The following is a 17238-nucleotide window of genomic DNA, read 5'->3' as shown; positions in this document are numbered from 1 at the left end:
TTATTCACCCCCCTTCTTTAAAAAAAAGCTGCTTGATACGGAAATTAAATTAGGGGATACACTTGCTGAGTGATCTCCAAAGCTCCGCCCTCCCCAAAATTCATTTATTTTTCTGTTATATTGCAGTATTCTGACAAGTCCCTGTACACCCAGCTGTGCTTTTACCGGTACATTTTTGATGCGGAGTGTGCACTGGAGAAACTTATTACCGATCATGAGAAAGGTACGTTAAAATACTGTAATTACCTTTGAGTTTAAAGTGGAAATTTGCATCATAAAAGCCAGACCTACTGTGTCAGGCTGTTCATGCAGCATCACACCACTGTCTGAGAAGCAGGCCATGGGGGCTGTTGTGAGCACAGCCATCCCCTGCATGAGGGGCGGTGGCATAGGAATCCCCGGCTTTGGCCCCCTCAGCCTTTCTCACATTGTTCTCTATTAAAGCTGGGCTTTGAGAGAGGAACAGTACAGAAAGGACTCTTTAAATGCTATATTTTGAAAATGCTATTTTCTATAGAGTTTAGTAATTGTAATGAAGTAAGCATAGGCAACGTGATCATTGGACCTACAAAAACCAGATATTACCAGAAAAAATAGACCTGGAGTATGTCTCTGCTGTTCACTAAAAGCCTAGGTTCATTTTGAGACACAGGACTGGGGTGGAGTTCTTTTATTGACTCCATCCTAAGAGAGCATATAGATGCCTCAGCCCAGATTATCAGGTGCTGCCTGTGTCTTATACAAGACTTGCAGGCACTGTGGGGCTTAATAGGCCTGAGAAAAGCTTTGTTACATAACTTAAAATATTTGAAAATGTCATGACAAGTGCATGGGTTTTTTTCTCCTACCTGAAAATCACATTGACAACTTTTCTATTACCTGTAAAATATTTAAAAAGGTGAGTTTACACATTTTTCATATTAGTTACCTATAAAGTGTTTATGTTGTTTGCTATTGAACATCAGCAACATTTTGTTGGTCAGTGCCAGGGCTAGAGGCAACCTCAAGGACATATAGAAACCTACAAATACTTCTGAATTTCCCATATAGGAATCACCGTGCCCTTGATTTGGTCTTAACTCTTCTGTTCTAGTCATAAGTGACTTCAGTTCTTCCATTTACAAGATAGGCTAGAATTTTTTTTTTAATGCCTTGACTTAACTTGTTATTTCTGTCTTTGAATATAAAAAACTTTATGACTGATGGAGATTTTCAAATATTAGTATCTTGTCTTTAGATGTTCAGCAACACCTTGGGCTATCTCCACAGCTTATTTTCACTGAATTAATTAAATTTATAAGAGAAAATTTATTACATAAAGTTATATATCTACATATATATAAATTAAATTTATATAAGAGAAAAAACTCCTTTAATCCATTAGTAACTAGGTTTTTGAACTTTCTTTCATGACTGGTAGCGTCTACCCCATGTTTATTTACATATCAACAATAAGTGTTTCTGTTTTACCTCCAAGGATCTTTCCTTAAAGGCCTTAAGCATTTAGAGAATTAAGTACTGTTTGATGAGTACATTGTCTGTTTCTGTCAAGTTTGTTACCTCTTTCTGGGTATCTGTATATTAGAACTCGATCCCCTTTTACTTCTTTCTGAATCCAAATTGATCCCTACTACTACTACTAAGTCACTTCAGTTGTGTCCGACTCTGTGTGACCCCTAGACGGCAGCCCACCAGGCTCCCCCGTCCCTGGGATTCTCCAGGCAAGAACACTGGAGTGGGTTGCCATTTCCTTCTCCAATGCATGAAAGTGAAAGTGAAAGGGAAGTTGCTCAGTCGTGTCCGACTCTTCGCGACCCCATGGACTGCAGCCTACCAGGCTCCTCCATCCACGGGATTTTCAAGGCAAGAGTACTGACGTGGGGTGCCAATTGATCCCTAGATGTTCTTATATTCCTAGGGGATAGATTCCTCTTCCAGACATTTCCAAAATTCTTATCTGAAGGGCTGAATGATGAGCAGTTTTCAGAAAGCCCAGTGACTTGGAGACTTGTAGAAGTGATCTGTAAAGTCACTGGAAACTTACCCTCTGCTTTTTAGAGAACATGGAGGAGTGTATGTTGCTCTCCTGGAAAATAGGATGGAACAGAGTAATCACTTGCAAAATTCTTGCTTGGCAAAAAGGGAGAAATGTTGCTAGAATCTGTATACTCACGCTATTTAGTTATGTTTCACAAGTTTAAGAATTGGGACTTTTTTTTTTGTCATTTGCTTCTAATAAATACCTATTCAGGAGTTCAGAGCCAAAACAGCATGGAATTACTGACTTGTTTTTACATATCAGAAGGATAAAGAAAATAAAGCAAAAGAAGGGTACAAAATGGATGTCTGACAGAAAGAACTTCATTAAACGTTTCAAGATCCTTTTGCTTTCTTTATGGAGTGTTAATTAGTGTAACTATTTTCCCTTTGATCTTCTGCTTATTTATTATTCCTAAATTGCATCTTTGGAATGAAGGAATTTGGACAGAATTTACTTTGTCAGGACATTTTTGGATAAGTTAGTAGTGGTAAGTGGTGGGATAGAAATGAAAGGCTAGGTCGTGCCATGGTCCAAGAGCACAGGTTTCCTAACAAATGACATTTGATAAGCTCATACCTAAGAGGCACCTGGTACATGTAAAAATATAAATCCATGGCTCCTACACCCAGAATTTCTAGTTCAGAAGGTATGGGGTAAAATTTAAGAAAGTCCCCCCAAACAATTCTGAACACATGGTTTGGACAGGTTCTAAGTAGAAGAGATTTGAACACAGGTTGTAATCCATAGGGAACAATTGGAGAGCAAGAATATTCTTACAGTCCATAGGTGAACAGTTACAGGGGAAACTTCCGTTAAGTATAAATTAATGTAACATATAAAATTCACTTCTCACTGTATGAGTTGGAGTGAAATGCTGTCTTCTGATTAGCTATTCAAGGGAGATTTGCTGTTAAAAAGAATTGAAAATCTGTGGGATCAAGAGGGCAAATAAATTTATTCAATTTGGACCAAGGCCAGAACACCAATAGATGTTAACATCAAACGTCCTGTGAAAAATGACAGTAGTTACACACAATTATATTATTGAGAATGGAATCTAAGTATTGTCTGTCAACAAGTGCCCTGAAACTGGCGTGTAAAGTATTTACCGTAGACTCTCCTTTACTCTTGGTACCTAGCAACATTTCCTTTGCTAAGATAGTTTTACCATTTCCATTATAAAGCCCATATTTTGAGGGTTGCAACTGGATGGTGGCTTTAATCTGTGTTTGAAACTTGTCGATTTGACCTGGGGAAAAAATCACATACAAATTATTGGAAAGAGGTTTATTTTTAATGGTGAAAAGTAGCTCTTGTCAAAGCTTTTTCCTGTGCTTTGCTTTTCAAACGAAGGTTTACAGGCCATTAGTCCGTAATGTGAATTAACCCCATTTGGTATTTTTCCCTTTCCTTTAAGATGATAAGGGACTGTTTTTCAGTTTGGTGAAGTATTTACTGCATATTCACTATAAATACATAACATTTTAAAAATCTTATTTCTTTGGGGCTTGGCATTATTATTGTAACTGCTCCAGAATGTACACAGATGACATAATAGATCCAAAAGTTTTAGAGGAACATAGTGGCAATATATGAAGTAAAAATCCATTTCCATGGTGGCAGCACATAATGGTCCCATTTGCCTGCCTCATCCCAGGGGGGCCTTGGCCTGAGTAGGGATAAGTGAACTGTTTGAGGGAGACATGAATCAATTCAAATCTTTACCCAGTTGTCTAAAGTAAGCCTGCTTAAAAATAAAGGAAGAAAAAGAGTCTGACTTTTCTCAACTGAGTCTTTTTTCATTTATTCAGCAGCGATAAAAACAGTACATATGTATTTCCCATTATTTGTTGAATACCATCCTAAATATCAGAAAAACAAAGATGGTCAATGCTCCCTGCCCTAGAGGAGCTAAGAGCCCTTTGCAGACACAAAAATTCAACTGCAGCTAAGTGTGATAAACCACTGACGTGGTCAAATTGTTTTAGAAGCAAAGAAAGGGATCCACTAACTGCCTTTCTTAATAGACTTTATTTTTTAGCACAGTTGTAGGTTCACAGCAAAACTGAACAGAAGGTACAGATATTCCCCATGTACCTCCTGCCCCCACACATGCACAGCTTTCCTCATTATCAACATCACCCACCAGAGTGGGACAGTTTGCTGAACCTACATTGACACATTGTTATCACCCACAGTCCATACTTGACCTTAGGGCTCACTCGGTCATTCTGTGAGTTTACACAAATATATAATGACATGTATCCACCATTATATTAGATTGGTGCAAAATAATTACAGTTTTTGCATTGTTGAAATTTGCCATTTGATATTGGAATACGTTCTTAGTAAATGTGGTTATGTTACATACATCATTTTAATGTACATTTCTTGCTTTTTTGAGTCACTCAATTGTGTCTGACTCTTTGTGACCCTATGGACTGTAGCCTGCCAGGCTCCTCCTTCCATGGTATTTTCCAGGCAAGAATACTGGAGTGGGTTGCCATTTCCTTCTCCAGGGGATCTTCCTGACCAAGGGATCGAACCCGGGTCTCCCACATTGTAGGTAGACTCTTTACTGTCTTAGTCACCAGGGAATCCCAATGACTTATTACTTGCTATTTATTTTGGACTATGGAAATAATGTTAGACAAAAGTAAATTTGAGCAATTTTCTTAATTTTTTAAAATGGGTTTAAATGAGTTTAAAATGGGTTGTAAAGCAGCAGAGACAACTTGCAACATCAACAAGACATTTGGCCCAGGAACTGCTAACAAACGTACAGTGCACCAGTGGTTCAAGAAGTTTTGCAAAGGAGATGAGAGCCTTGAAGATGAGGAGCATAGTGGCTGGCCATTGGAAGTTGACAATGACCAAATTGAGAGCCATCATCAAAGCTGATCCTCTTACACAAGAAGTTGCCAAAGAACTCAACGTCAACCATTCTATGGTCATTCAGCATTTAAAGTGAATGGGAAAGGTGAAAACCTTAGTAAGTTGGGTGCCTTATGAACTGACCAAAAATTTTTTAAAAATTGTTTTGAAGTTTCATCTTCTCTTATTCTACACAACAACAATCATTTCTTGATTAAATTGTGATGTGCGATAAAAAGTGGATTGCATATGACAGCTGGTGACAGCCAGCTCAGTGGTTGGACTGAGAAGAAGCTCCAAACCACTTTCCAAAGCCAAACTTGCACCAGAAAAAGGTCATGGTCACTGTTTGGTGGTTTGCTGCCCGACTGATCCACTACAGCTTTCTGAATCCTGGTGAAACCATTATATCTGAGAAGTAGGTTCAGCAAATTGGTGAGATGCACCAAAAACTGCAACGCCTGCAACTGGTATTGCTCCACAGAAAGGGCCCAGTTCTCCACAACAACACCCGACTATATGATGCACAGCTGCTTCAAAAGTTGACCAAATTTGCCTCATCGGCCATATTCATCTGACCCCTCACCAGCCAACTACCACTTTTTCAAGCATCTTGACAACTTTTTGCAGGGAAAATGCTTCCACAGCCAGCAGGAGGCAGAAAATGCTTTCCAAGAGTTTGTCAAATCCTGAAGCATGGATATTTACACTACAGGAATAAACAAAGTTATTTCTCCTTGGCAAAAATGTGTTGATTGTAATGGTTCCTATTTTGGTTAATAAAGATGTGTTCGAGTCTAGTTATAATGATTTAAGTGGGCTTCCCTGGTGGCTCAGACAGTAAAGAATTCACCTGCAATGCAAGAGGCCTGGGTTCAGTTCCTGGGTTGGGAAGATCCCCTGGAGAAGGAATGACAACCCACTCCGATATTCTTGCCTGGAGAATTCCATGGACAGAGGAGCCTGGCAGGCTAGATTCCATGGGGTTGCAAAGAGTCTGACACGATGGCATGACTAACATACATAATGATTTACAAGTCAAGGTCCAAAACCACAATTATGTTTGCATCAACCTAATAGTATCAGACACTGCCCTAAAAATCCTCTGTGCTTCTCCTAGTCACCTCTCTTCCCCCTTACCCCTTGGCAGCAGCTGGGTTTGGTTTTTTTTTTTCTTTTTTTACTGTCTCCGTAGTTTTGCCTTTTCCAAAATGTCATGTGATTGGAATCATATAGGATGTAGCTTTTTCATATTGGCTTCTTTCACTTACTAAGATGCATTTTAAGTTTCCTCTGTCTTTTCATGACTTGGTAGCTCATTTCATTTTTAGCACTAAAAATATTCTCTTGTCTTCTAGAAAGCAAATAAATGGTTGCTGGGGGGAAGGATGGGGGTAAGGGATAATTAGGTAGTTTGGGATTGACATTGACGTGTATGCACTGCTGTATTTAAAATGAATAATCTGCAAGGACCTACAGTACAGCACAGAGAACTCTGCTCAATGTTATGTGGCAGCCTAGATGGGAGGGGGGTTTGGAGGAGAATGGATACATGTATATGTATGACTGAGTCCCTTCAACTGTTCACCTGAAACTGTCACAACATTGTTTGTTAATCATCTATACAAGACAAAATAAAAGGTATAAAAAGATATATATTCTGTTGTCTGGATGTATCACAGTTTATTTATCAATTAGCTTACTGAGGGACATCTTGGTAGCTTCCAGTTTTCAGCAATTATGCATAAAACTGGTGTAAACATAATCCATGTGCAGGTTTTTGTGTAGACATAAATTTTCAGCTCCTTTGGGTAAATACCAGGGAACAAATTGCTAGATCATACGATATTTAATTTTTTAAAAAACTGACAAACTGAATTCCAAAGTGACTGTACCATGTTATTTTCCACTGAGCAGTGAATGGGTGTTCCTGTTGCTCCACATCCTCCCCAGCATTTGGTGTTGTCGGTGTTCATATTTTGGCCATTCTAATACATGTGTTGTGGCATCTCGTTGTTGTTTTAACCACCCTTTTCCTGATGGCATATGATTTGGAGCATCTTTTCATATGCTTATTTGCCATTCATATATCTTCTTTGGTGAGATTTCTTTGGCCCAATTTTTAATTGAGTTGTTTGTTTTCTTATCTAAGAGTTCTTTGTATATTTTGGATAACTTTTTTTTTTTTTAATCACATCATTTAAAAAAATTTATTCATTTTTAACTGGATGATAATTGCTTTACAATATTGTGTTGGCTTCTGCCATACATCAACATGAATCAGCCATAGGTATACATATGTCCCCTCCCTCTTGAACCTTCCTCCCACCCCATCCCACCCCTCTAGGTTGTCACAGAGCCCCAGTTTGAGCTCCTGGTTTTTGTCAGACAGCAAATTCTTACCAGCTATCTTTTTTACATATCAAAATGTATATGTTTCAGGGCTACTCTCTCTTTTTGTTTCACCGGCTCCTAAAATACCTGGGATAAAATACCTAGGAATAAATCTACCCAAAGAAACAAAAGACCTGTATGCAGAAAACTTTAAGACCCTGATGGATAACCATCTTTTACCAAATGTGTCTCTGGCAGATATTTTACCTCAGTCTGTGGCTTATTTTTTTATTCTTTTGAACTCTAATTGCCTTTTCACTTTAATGTTTGATTTTTCCTTATTCCTAAAAGCAAAAACAGAAAAAACCACTTTCTTTGTTCCTGTTCTGTCTCACCAGATTCTTATCTCCTCTTATTCTGTGTGTCAGCTATTTGTAGTAGGATGGTATGTTAGTCTGCTGCACCTACCATAACATAAATGTATTTTCAGACTGTTCTGGAAGCTAGAAGCCTGAGATCAAGGTATCAGAAGGGTTGCTTCTTCTGAGGCCTCTGTCTTTGGCTTGTAGATGGCTATTTTCATCCTGTCTTCACATGGTCCTCCCTCTGTACCTTTCTGTGTCCCTTTTTAACTTAATTAGCCCTTTAAAGGCTGTGTTTCCAAATATTGTCACATTCTAAGGTACTGGGGGTTAGGACTTTAACCCCTCTTCGATAAGAATTTAGGGGTGAAAGAGATATGATTCAACCCATAACACATGGTCTTCTTGGTGAAATTTTTACATGTTGCATTTGTCTCTGCCAGAATAGGGACACCAGGATTTAGGACTCTGTGTTGAAGAAAGGAATTGAAGCTACAGCATAAATGTTAGCAAAAGCCTGGTGCTTTACCTGTGGACTTTTGAAAAGCGTCTGTTAGGAAGACTGATTTCTCAGTGAAGTCTCTTTAGGTCTAGAGAGACTATTGTTCAGGTCACCCCTGTTTCTTGCAGAGGGCCATGGGCAGCCTGAGGGCCACAGCCTACTGGACAGTCCCTTTCAGAGGCTGTGCTCCTTGCTTCTCTCAGTATGGTGAAATTCCCAATGACTTCCCCTCTCAAGCTTTTTTCTTACTTCCTTGCTTTGCTGTTTTTTTTCTTAAACTGTCCATTTCTTGTTACCATTGCTCTTCTTTTGTCTTTCCTTTATACATGATGGTCAAGTCTGTAGGTATTTGTTGTTTTTGTTAGTGTCACCAGAATTATGCTAACCCTGTGTAAGGTACTTTATATAGTTTCCTATCTTCCTTTCCGATGTCCAGCATGGGTCTGCACAGCAGCCCCACGAGGTAACAGTGGATCGTGCCCCATTATATTGATGAAGAAATTGAATGTAGTATAAACTTCCTTCCTTTGCGTTACCGTAGCACCCTGTGAGTGCCCTTCTCGTAGGATTTGTCCTGGATTGTTCTTTTCTCTTCCACTGAGTTCATGGAGGCAGAGGGTTGTACCCTGTTGATCTGTGCTTTGCCCATAGGGGAGCCAGCTAACTAAATATTTGTTGAAGGAATTCTTACCTCAAAATATGGCCACATAAGCACTTTGAGAACTGTGGAGCAACGAGTCCTAGGAAGCAATTCTGTCCATGAATGGATGGCAGTGTGTTGGAAAGTTCTAAAACCGCACAATAATACATCTATTGCTCACATGATTCGTGTGTGCCATAAATTAATGTCACGAAAGTTCCTTGACATTTTTGGATTTAATATCTGTCATTTCAGCTCTTTGCAAGTGAAACTGAAGTTGGTTGATGTCCTAGCTCTCATCTTGTTGATGCCAAATTTGAATTGAATCAAAAGAATGTCAAGTCACTTAACTTACGAGTGAGCCTGGGTGACTGGCCCTCAACCACACTGCCACAGAGTCCTGTTCTCTGCTCGCCATCAGCCAAATAGTTACACTCATGAAGTGGTAATGAATTTATTACATTGTGGAAAGTAGGGACCCCAAAGAGAGATAACAACTAATACTAAAAAGCTAAGGAGTCTAAAAATGTGTTTTGGGGTTTTGTGTGGGTTTTTTGCCAGAAAACAAGAATTGTATGGAAAAAATTATATGGTTTAGTGCATATAGGAATTTGGAGTTTTCTGAGGGTCTTAAGACAGCTCCCTTTTTGATGTTAAGGATTTCTACTCTAACTGCTAAAGAGAAAGCAAGAGAGTTATATCGTTGCTAGAAGTCTGAAATACAAGTAGCAAAGAGCCACTGGAGTCCTCTCTAAGCCAGTTGGCATTCTTAGAATTTACTTTGTTAAAGCCTCACAAGGCTGTGTCAGACATCCTGTCTGATTCAGTTCTTATGTCACTTTTTTAAGCCCATGGGCTATTCCACTGAATTTTAGAAATGGACCTTTTCTGTGTTTTTAATAAATAATACCAGAGCACACACAAAACAATTCATACCTACCAAATACATGGAAAAGTAAAGGTAGAATTTCATTTAAGCACTAATTTGCTCATAAAATTATATTTTTCCTAATAATGAAAAACAATTTTCATTACAGAAACCGGTTTTGAAATGGGCAGCTTAAAGTACATTTTCCTTTTGTTTCATTTTCTTATGGATAAAATATGATCTGATGGGACTTCCCTGATGGTCCAGTGGTTAGGACTCCACACTTCCACTGTGGGGGACATGGGTTCCATCCCTGGTAGGAACTTGGATCCCACATGCTGTGTTCTGCCACAAACAAAAAAAATCTGAGGTTTGGGGAGCGGGGCGGTCCTTTTTCTTGCCACCCCATTCCTTTCATTAGTTTAAGTGAATTTTTTTTATCAGGGGAGACACTAACATGGTAGTTTAGAACAATTTATGATTAGGGAGTGATTGTAGAAACAAAGAATTTTGATGATAGAAAAAATGGCTCATATAACCCTGGGGTTTGGGGAGGGGAGCCTCATTGTTAGACATTACATAGTTTCAATGTTTAATGACTTAGAGAAATACTAATAATATAAGGTTAAAGTCCAAAAGTAAGTAATTATTATGATTCTAATGTGTAGTTTATAAACACCATGGAAAAATTGGTAAGAAACACTAGAATTGTTTACAGCTGTTATCTGTGGGTGGATTATGGATAATTTTTATTTTCTCCTTTATATAAGATGGACATGTACTGCTTTTGTAACAAGAAGCAAATTATAAGAGTGGAAATTTTACAAAGAAATGTTTTATTCAACTTGAAATAATGATTCCAATAATTTAGCAGTTGAGAGAAAAAATAACATACCGACGAACCCAGGTCAGCTTTTTTCTCCCTGCATCATTTTCCACATCAATTCTAACACCTTGTTACTCAGAGTGTGATCAGTATAGCAGTAGCATAGGCATCACATGGGAATTTGTTAGAAATGCAAAATATCAGGTCCTCCCCAAACCTCCTGCACCAGTATCTACATTTTAACAAGATTCCCAGGTGACTCTTGGGCGTATTAAATGTTGAGAGGCACTGATTTAAGACATTCTCCCCTCTTAGTAACTAAAGCCTACTTCCATTCTATTCATCCATTGATTGGGAGCATCCTTTTGGCAAAACTTTAAAATGACAAATGGGCAGAATATAGAAGGCCTAGCCAGGTTTGAGGTGGAATTAGTATGACAGCCGTGTCTTCTGAAGTATATTCTGTAATTAAGCTTAAAATTGTAGTAGCCTTAGCAGACCTAGGAGAGTGAGGAAAAGCAGGAAATCATGAGTTCTTCCACTTTTTTCCTTCTTAACTAAATGGAACAGGGAGAAGTAAATTAAGGTTTTTCAAATCTTAGTTTCAAAATGGCTTTCAGCTTCTCAAGATGAGTGGCTTATAAAAGAGAAAACTGGAATGTAGCTCTATAGCCACTTCTTACAAGGGCCACTTTGTATATGCCCAGAGTACAGTCTCCCCCAGTCACCACATTCTGGGCCTCATGACAACCTTGATTCAGCATGCTTGTAAAGATTTCAAGGTATTGAACTAGAATTTTTTCAAGTGAAACCAAGATTGTATTTCTTAATTTTGGTATTACAAAATTTATTTTGGAATTTTCCTTACTGTTACTGACTTTCCTGTTCTATTTTTATCCTCAATACAAGAATGACAAAGTTGATGTTTTTCTGTGGCAGACTGGAGCTCCTTCATACTGCTTTGCTCTTCTCTCTGAATACTGCCAGTTTTGTTTTTGTTTCGTTGTTTAAAGACAACTTTACAGTGTGACAGAAGAAAAACTACATTTTCCAGGAAATTGTCACCATAGTTGCTTTGCCAATAGTGGAGATGTCTTTGTATATTTTATGTCATCCTCTTTAAGATAGCGAAAGTTGTATATGACAAAGTTGCTGTGTATTTGGACAACAAACTTCTGGATTCTAATAGCATGCCTTTTCTCTAAGCCCACTGTAAATATGCAGTCAAGTTTTGCACTTTTATGTAAAAATGAGCTCACAAGCATGATGTGATTACAAATGTGTTACGAGTTTTATACAATCTTTTCCTAGTATGTCCTTTCAGTGGGCAAGTTCTTTGTCCCTTTTGACAAGTATAGCAGCATATAAGCAAGGGCATTATCTAGGTGATGGTGCTATGGTTGATGGTCTTCATTTGCAAAACATACTGTCATTTTTCAAGTGTTTGAAAGTGGGAAAAACCTAAGATTTGTTTCATGTACTTTAAATATATATACTTCTATCACCAATGAGGAAAAAATATTAAACCATTTTCAAGCAGTTAGACGATAATGTGAGCTAATCACTTTATTTTGAAGAAAAGTATTTTTAAACAGATGAGCTAGTGAATTTACTTTTAAAATGTATTGTGCTTACACAGTAGATGGTTTTATTTCCATGATGTTTTTTACTATATAATTATACATCTTAATTACGTAATTACTATCATAATTATTATGTAATTGCATGTACTTCCACTAATTACAAAATCAGGAAGTGTAATTATCTAGTAAAAACTTTATGATATTTCATGCACTAAAAATTACTTAAAAGGCTATTCCAGTGGTCTACTGGGAGACTTTCCATGGTGAGTCCTGACTTTAGGTAGAACTTGAACTCAAAGGCCAGGAGGACAGTTACAGACAGACCAACACTAAACTGAGTATTGCAATCTAGGTAAGATGGCCCTTGTTCCTTATGAATTAAAGCCAGGGAGCAGTTGCATTTCTTTGTGTTTATGGAATTGTGATAAGAATAATATCTTATATTTGAGGTAGCATCACAAAAACTATTAATAAAAAAGGCAATTCTTAGGAAACCGTTGGTTAATAGAATTGACAATCAAGGCATTAAGGTTATAAAACAGCCAGGCCCTCTATGATTCTGTAATGTGAATGACTTATTTAGCTAACTCAGTCTTTAAAATAATAATAACAATATTATTATTGTTATTTAAAATTGTTTCTTTTGTTTAAAGAGGGCTTCCATCACCACCACTTCCCCCCATTTGTGTTTATATTTACCAAGTTGGGAGCAAAGATATCAAAAAAGCATAATCCTTTTCTACTATTACTTGATGTCAAAAGGAGCTTTTGAGACATAAACATACACGCATAAACATGTAACATCAGACCCTAAATAAAGACAGAAGGTTTAATTCAATAAAGCTCTGATGTCTTTACCATTCAAAGCGACATACAAATTGCACAGTGAAACAATAGTCATGACAGCAAATTAGATATGACATCTAAATTATACTACAAAGAGAAATCTCAGAACCATTTTTGGTCTGTAGGAGTCTATTTTAGCCCAGGTTTAAAACCCAGTCTGGAGACTGCTTTATTGTCTAAGTAGGGTAATGTTGTAGAAGACTAATTGGAGGTTGGTTGAATTAATTGCAGATTAATTAGGAGAAAAAGGCCTATAATACTCATGGCAGAGAAGAGAGTAGATCCTTTAACTATCAAGATGGAATGTACTCTAAGTTTCAGGAATAGTGAATTATTGATATTTGTATAACATCTATAGTAATCTGTTATAATGTGACCTAAATAAAGCACTTGGGTTAGATATAGTTAAACTAAATTTTCTTCCTCTCAAAATTAGTGCTTTTTTGCTAGAAATGTATTGAATCAGCCATTTAAAATGTATAACACTACTTCTTTTAAAAATGCAGTTTTAAATATTAAAAGGTCTGTAGTCTTAAAAGCATATGGCATTCCCTTTGTTGTTTTTATTGTTCTTAAATCTTTCTAAAGAAGCACCCTTTGTGGTTTTACAAGCTATTGACTTTATGACTTTTTTTAATACCAACTAAAATTTGTAATAAATGTGACTTTAAACAAAAAAAGTCAGTGAAATATATCCAAACACCAGTCTCATTTGCTTCAAGCAAATTAGAGGATTTAAAGTCATCCAGAATTGTTTCATGCTCTCAGAGATATTTGGGATTTAAACAGGTTCATTCTGACTCTGGTATTTTTCTCTAGTAGTTCGGGATTATTTTTAAATTGTATATTCTTTTCCTCTTGGGAATCTTGCTCATTTACTTGGCCCAGAATTTAATGTCTCCATCATTTCTTATTTGCCTTATCTCTGTGGTGATAGCATTTCTTCTCAGAAGTGTTTCTGTTCCTTTTATGTTTATGAGAGACAGCACTTGCCTTTCGTGCATCTTCTTAATTTTTTTTTTTTTTTTTTTTTTTACCAATTGCATGTGCCATATCAGAATAGCCTCTAATGGTTAAAAGTGAAGTGTTTTTGCTTGGCCCCCACCTTTCTGACTACAGTACAGATTTAATTTTTAACCTGACTTAATATTTAAACCAACTGGGGTTTTTTGTGTGTTTGGTTTTCATTTGCTTTGCTTTCTTGCTTTTCACAAAAACTGACTTTGTTTTCATTATCATCTGTAATTCTTTAAGTTTTCCATAACTGTCTAAGGGCTTCAACTGTAACTTTTAAAGTTTACTTGTGTCCCTGTGATATCTTCAGTCACTCAGTAGCCCCAGGCCCAAATGTGGTATTGTTTTGCATGTGATTAGTCAGCATCCATTTATTATGTTATGCTGCACTGTCATGTCCATATAATAAATACAAACTCGCGTATACAAAGAAGACCCATCATCAGTTTGATACAGTCTTAGAGTAATTCTTTTTATAGTTGTCATGAATTTATTTAGGCCCATTGGCATTCTCTTACCTTGTGGCCAGCAGGACAGTAACTAGACAGAATTAGTAGTCTGTCATTGAGTTCAAATAAGTTAACATTGATTGCACTCTCCCCCGTGTAAGTGCCCTGGGAAACCTATTCGCCGTAGTACCATCCTTTAGAGCTTTAAGGCTTAAATCAGCTATGCTCACAAAAAGATAGGTTTACAGACCAATTTAGATACTGACATACTTTTCTTGTTTTAAGAAATTATTATAAAAGCCAACTCCATAAGTAAGATCACCAAAGCAGGTTTGTAAGTCTGGTTTTTCTGTTTCTCCTTGCTTCACACTCCATCCCACCAAAATTCATTCCATGAGTATTTGTTGAGTCTCTGCCTTGTGTGATATGTAAAGGACCCAGGTACAACTAAGACCTTGCTCCTGTTTTAGAGGTTATAATACTTCTGATCATTTTCTTATTCAAGCATTCGCCCTCTAAGTGCCTACTTTTTTTAAGGACTTTATATTTTATGGAGAACATTAGCATCCATTTTCTTCTACATTACCTATTAGATAAAGTAACATTTTTCAGATGAAAAAATAACCTGAAAGAGATGAAATGACTCTCCTGAGGCAGCAAAGCTGCAGGGTGTGAGAGTCCAGCCTTCTTTGCACTCTCACGATTCCCTACTCAAGGTAGGGAAACTTTGACCTGAAGGCGAAGGCAGAGGGGCTGGCGTGAAGTGCTGCAGGCTGTCCCACATTTAGCTCCAGGAAGGATTCCCAGTGGAGATGGAACCTGAATTGGGCCTTCAAGAGCAGATGAGATTTCAATAGGCCAGGTGCTGGCATGTAGTTTGGGACTTAAGTTTTGTCTTTCCCTCTATTCTTTAAGTGCTCTATTGCTGATCTAGCTTTTTATAAATTAAAGAACCTCAGTTGACAAATGCATGATGATTTTTAAAACACATTTGAATTGGAGGTTTAGTCAAAAAGAACTTATTAAGAGGCTGTTCTATGTGGAGCTTAAAACCCAAGACTGGAAGCTGGAAAGCTGTTTGCTCTTCACTCCCCACTGTAACCAGTGGTGCTGTTTTGAAAGAAGTTGACTCCATCCTGCAAGATTCATCTGTCAGACGTGTATCAAAGTGTTTTCCTATCTTAAATAATTTAGCTTACATATAATAATGTAAGTATTTTGACATGAAAACGTTACGTACTGTGATATATTCACTTACCTTAAAACAGACATCGTTAACTTTAAAAGAAAGAAGTATGGCAAGACAAAACAAAACAGAAATCAGAAATAGGACTTTAAAAAGATGAGTGACAGATGGAATTAGGGTGGGGTTTTTTTTGCAATTAGTTTTATGTAAAAGATAAAAATAAAATCCTATTAGCATTATGACCAGAGAACGTAAAAGTGTTTTTCTTGAAGCACGATTAATTTTTTAACTATCATCATTATGAAAGTTTAGACATACATAGGACCTGTTTTATGTAGTAAATGTTTTTTCCTAAAATTATTCCTGTGTTTTATTGGTATGTTATATATTATCTTACAAAAAAATAGATGCTGAAAAGTCAGTGAAATCCAAGATAAAAGAGAGGGTCTGAACTAAGCCTGTCTTCAGGAAATTATCCAGCAGAGCACACAGTGGTCTCTCTTAGTAAAGACTTTATCACTTTTAACAAGTGTGCCACAGTAAATTTATTAGTATGCTACAAAGAAATTTTCAAAATAATTAAGACTAAACTACACTTGTCAAAATAAATGAATGAAATACAATTTTGAATCATCTTTCTTCACTTATTGCTCATTTGCATAATTCAGTAACTTACACAGGAATCTTTCAGTTATTGGTGTGAATTAGCAAGGTTCTGCTATTCCTTGCTGTACAGGCGGGAATTATGCTACCATGTAATTAGCTATTCCAGGCATGGACTAACGGGAAATACCAAAGGGCACAGCAAAATCTAAAGAGACAAGGCAGGGAATCTAAAGACAAGAGACAATCAAAGACACCCAACAAACTCAAGCTGGTAGACCACAGGGAATTTTGAATGAAGCCTCTTAATTTATTTTGAGAATAAGAAATCAGTAGTATGAGAGAAATCTCAACAAGATTAGCTGACTAAGCCTACTTAAAAAAAATATCTCTATAGTGCATGGTGCGCCAGGTTAACCACTCCTGTTTGTTAGTCTGTATACAGCTCAACAAATAGCCGGCAAAGCCTTTCATGGGTATATAGTGGCTTTCCATTGAGGTTTTCACTCTTTGAAGGGGGTCGTTTATACCAATGAGATCTGTAGATGCAAATTGCTTTCCCTATATGTGAGGGGTCATTCCTTTCACAGCAGACTTGCTCATCTCTTTTACAGAGGTTTTGTTATTTTTCTACTGCTCCCAAAGGAATGATGGGAATCATGCCCCCCCAACCCCCATCTAACTTAGCATCCAAATCTTTTCCTTCCAGCTCTGTGAAACTTTTGTGTGCTGATCTTTGAAAACAAAACAAGCTGTTGGCAGCAACCCTTAGCCCTGAATCAAGAAACTTTTTTTTCCTTCTTTCAACCTGAAATAGCATCTTTAGATTTGTCCCCTCTCTCACCTAATTCTAAGAAGATTTCTTCCTCATTGCAGCAGTGTCACTGTAACATGCTAGGACATGTGGGAAATTCTTGAAAGCAATGTCCTGAAAATGTCATTTTTAGTTTGGCTCCCAAATGATATAAGCTCATTGGAACTAGAAGAGCAGAGACGTGAAGGGATCTGTTTAAGGGTTAGCTATGGAAACCTAACTTCTGATCCCATTCTGATCTGAAGTGGAGGAAAAGATAATATTTGTCTTTTGCCTAAGCTTTTAAAGAATCATAC

The 17238-nt window shown here is 37.2% G+C and overlaps 1 protein-coding gene across 12 annotated transcripts in view; it reads left to right on the top strand.

The window, feature by feature from the left end:
• Positions 1 to 17238, top strand: part of POLA1 (DNA polymerase alpha 1, catalytic subunit) — a 391031-nt gene that overhangs the window by 232671 nt on the left and 141122 nt on the right. For 9 of the 12 annotated variants that reach the window (XM_055564229.1, XM_055564223.1, XM_055564224.1 and 6 more), the window contains one exon: positions 127 to 223. The exons of 2 other annotated variants lie outside the window; for them this stretch is intronic. In XM_055564229.1, the coding sequence (XP_055420204.1) occupies positions 127 to 223 (97 nt within the window). Of the gene's footprint in view, positions 1 to 126; positions 224 to 9008; positions 9595 to 17238 lie in introns of those variants that run through there. One more of the 12 variants, XM_055564231.1, reaches the window with a different exon arrangement.

The sequence above is a fragment of the Bubalus kerabau genome, chromosome X, assembly GCF_029407905.1.
Source record: "Bubalus kerabau isolate K-KA32 ecotype Philippines breed swamp buffalo chromosome X, PCC_UOA_SB_1v2, whole genome shotgun sequence".
Lineage (NCBI taxonomy): Eukaryota > Metazoa > Chordata > Mammalia > Artiodactyla > Bovidae > Bubalus > Bubalus kerabau.
The sequence above is the reverse complement of the archived record's forward strand: the minus strand, read 5'-3'. Positions and strand labels throughout refer to the sequence as shown.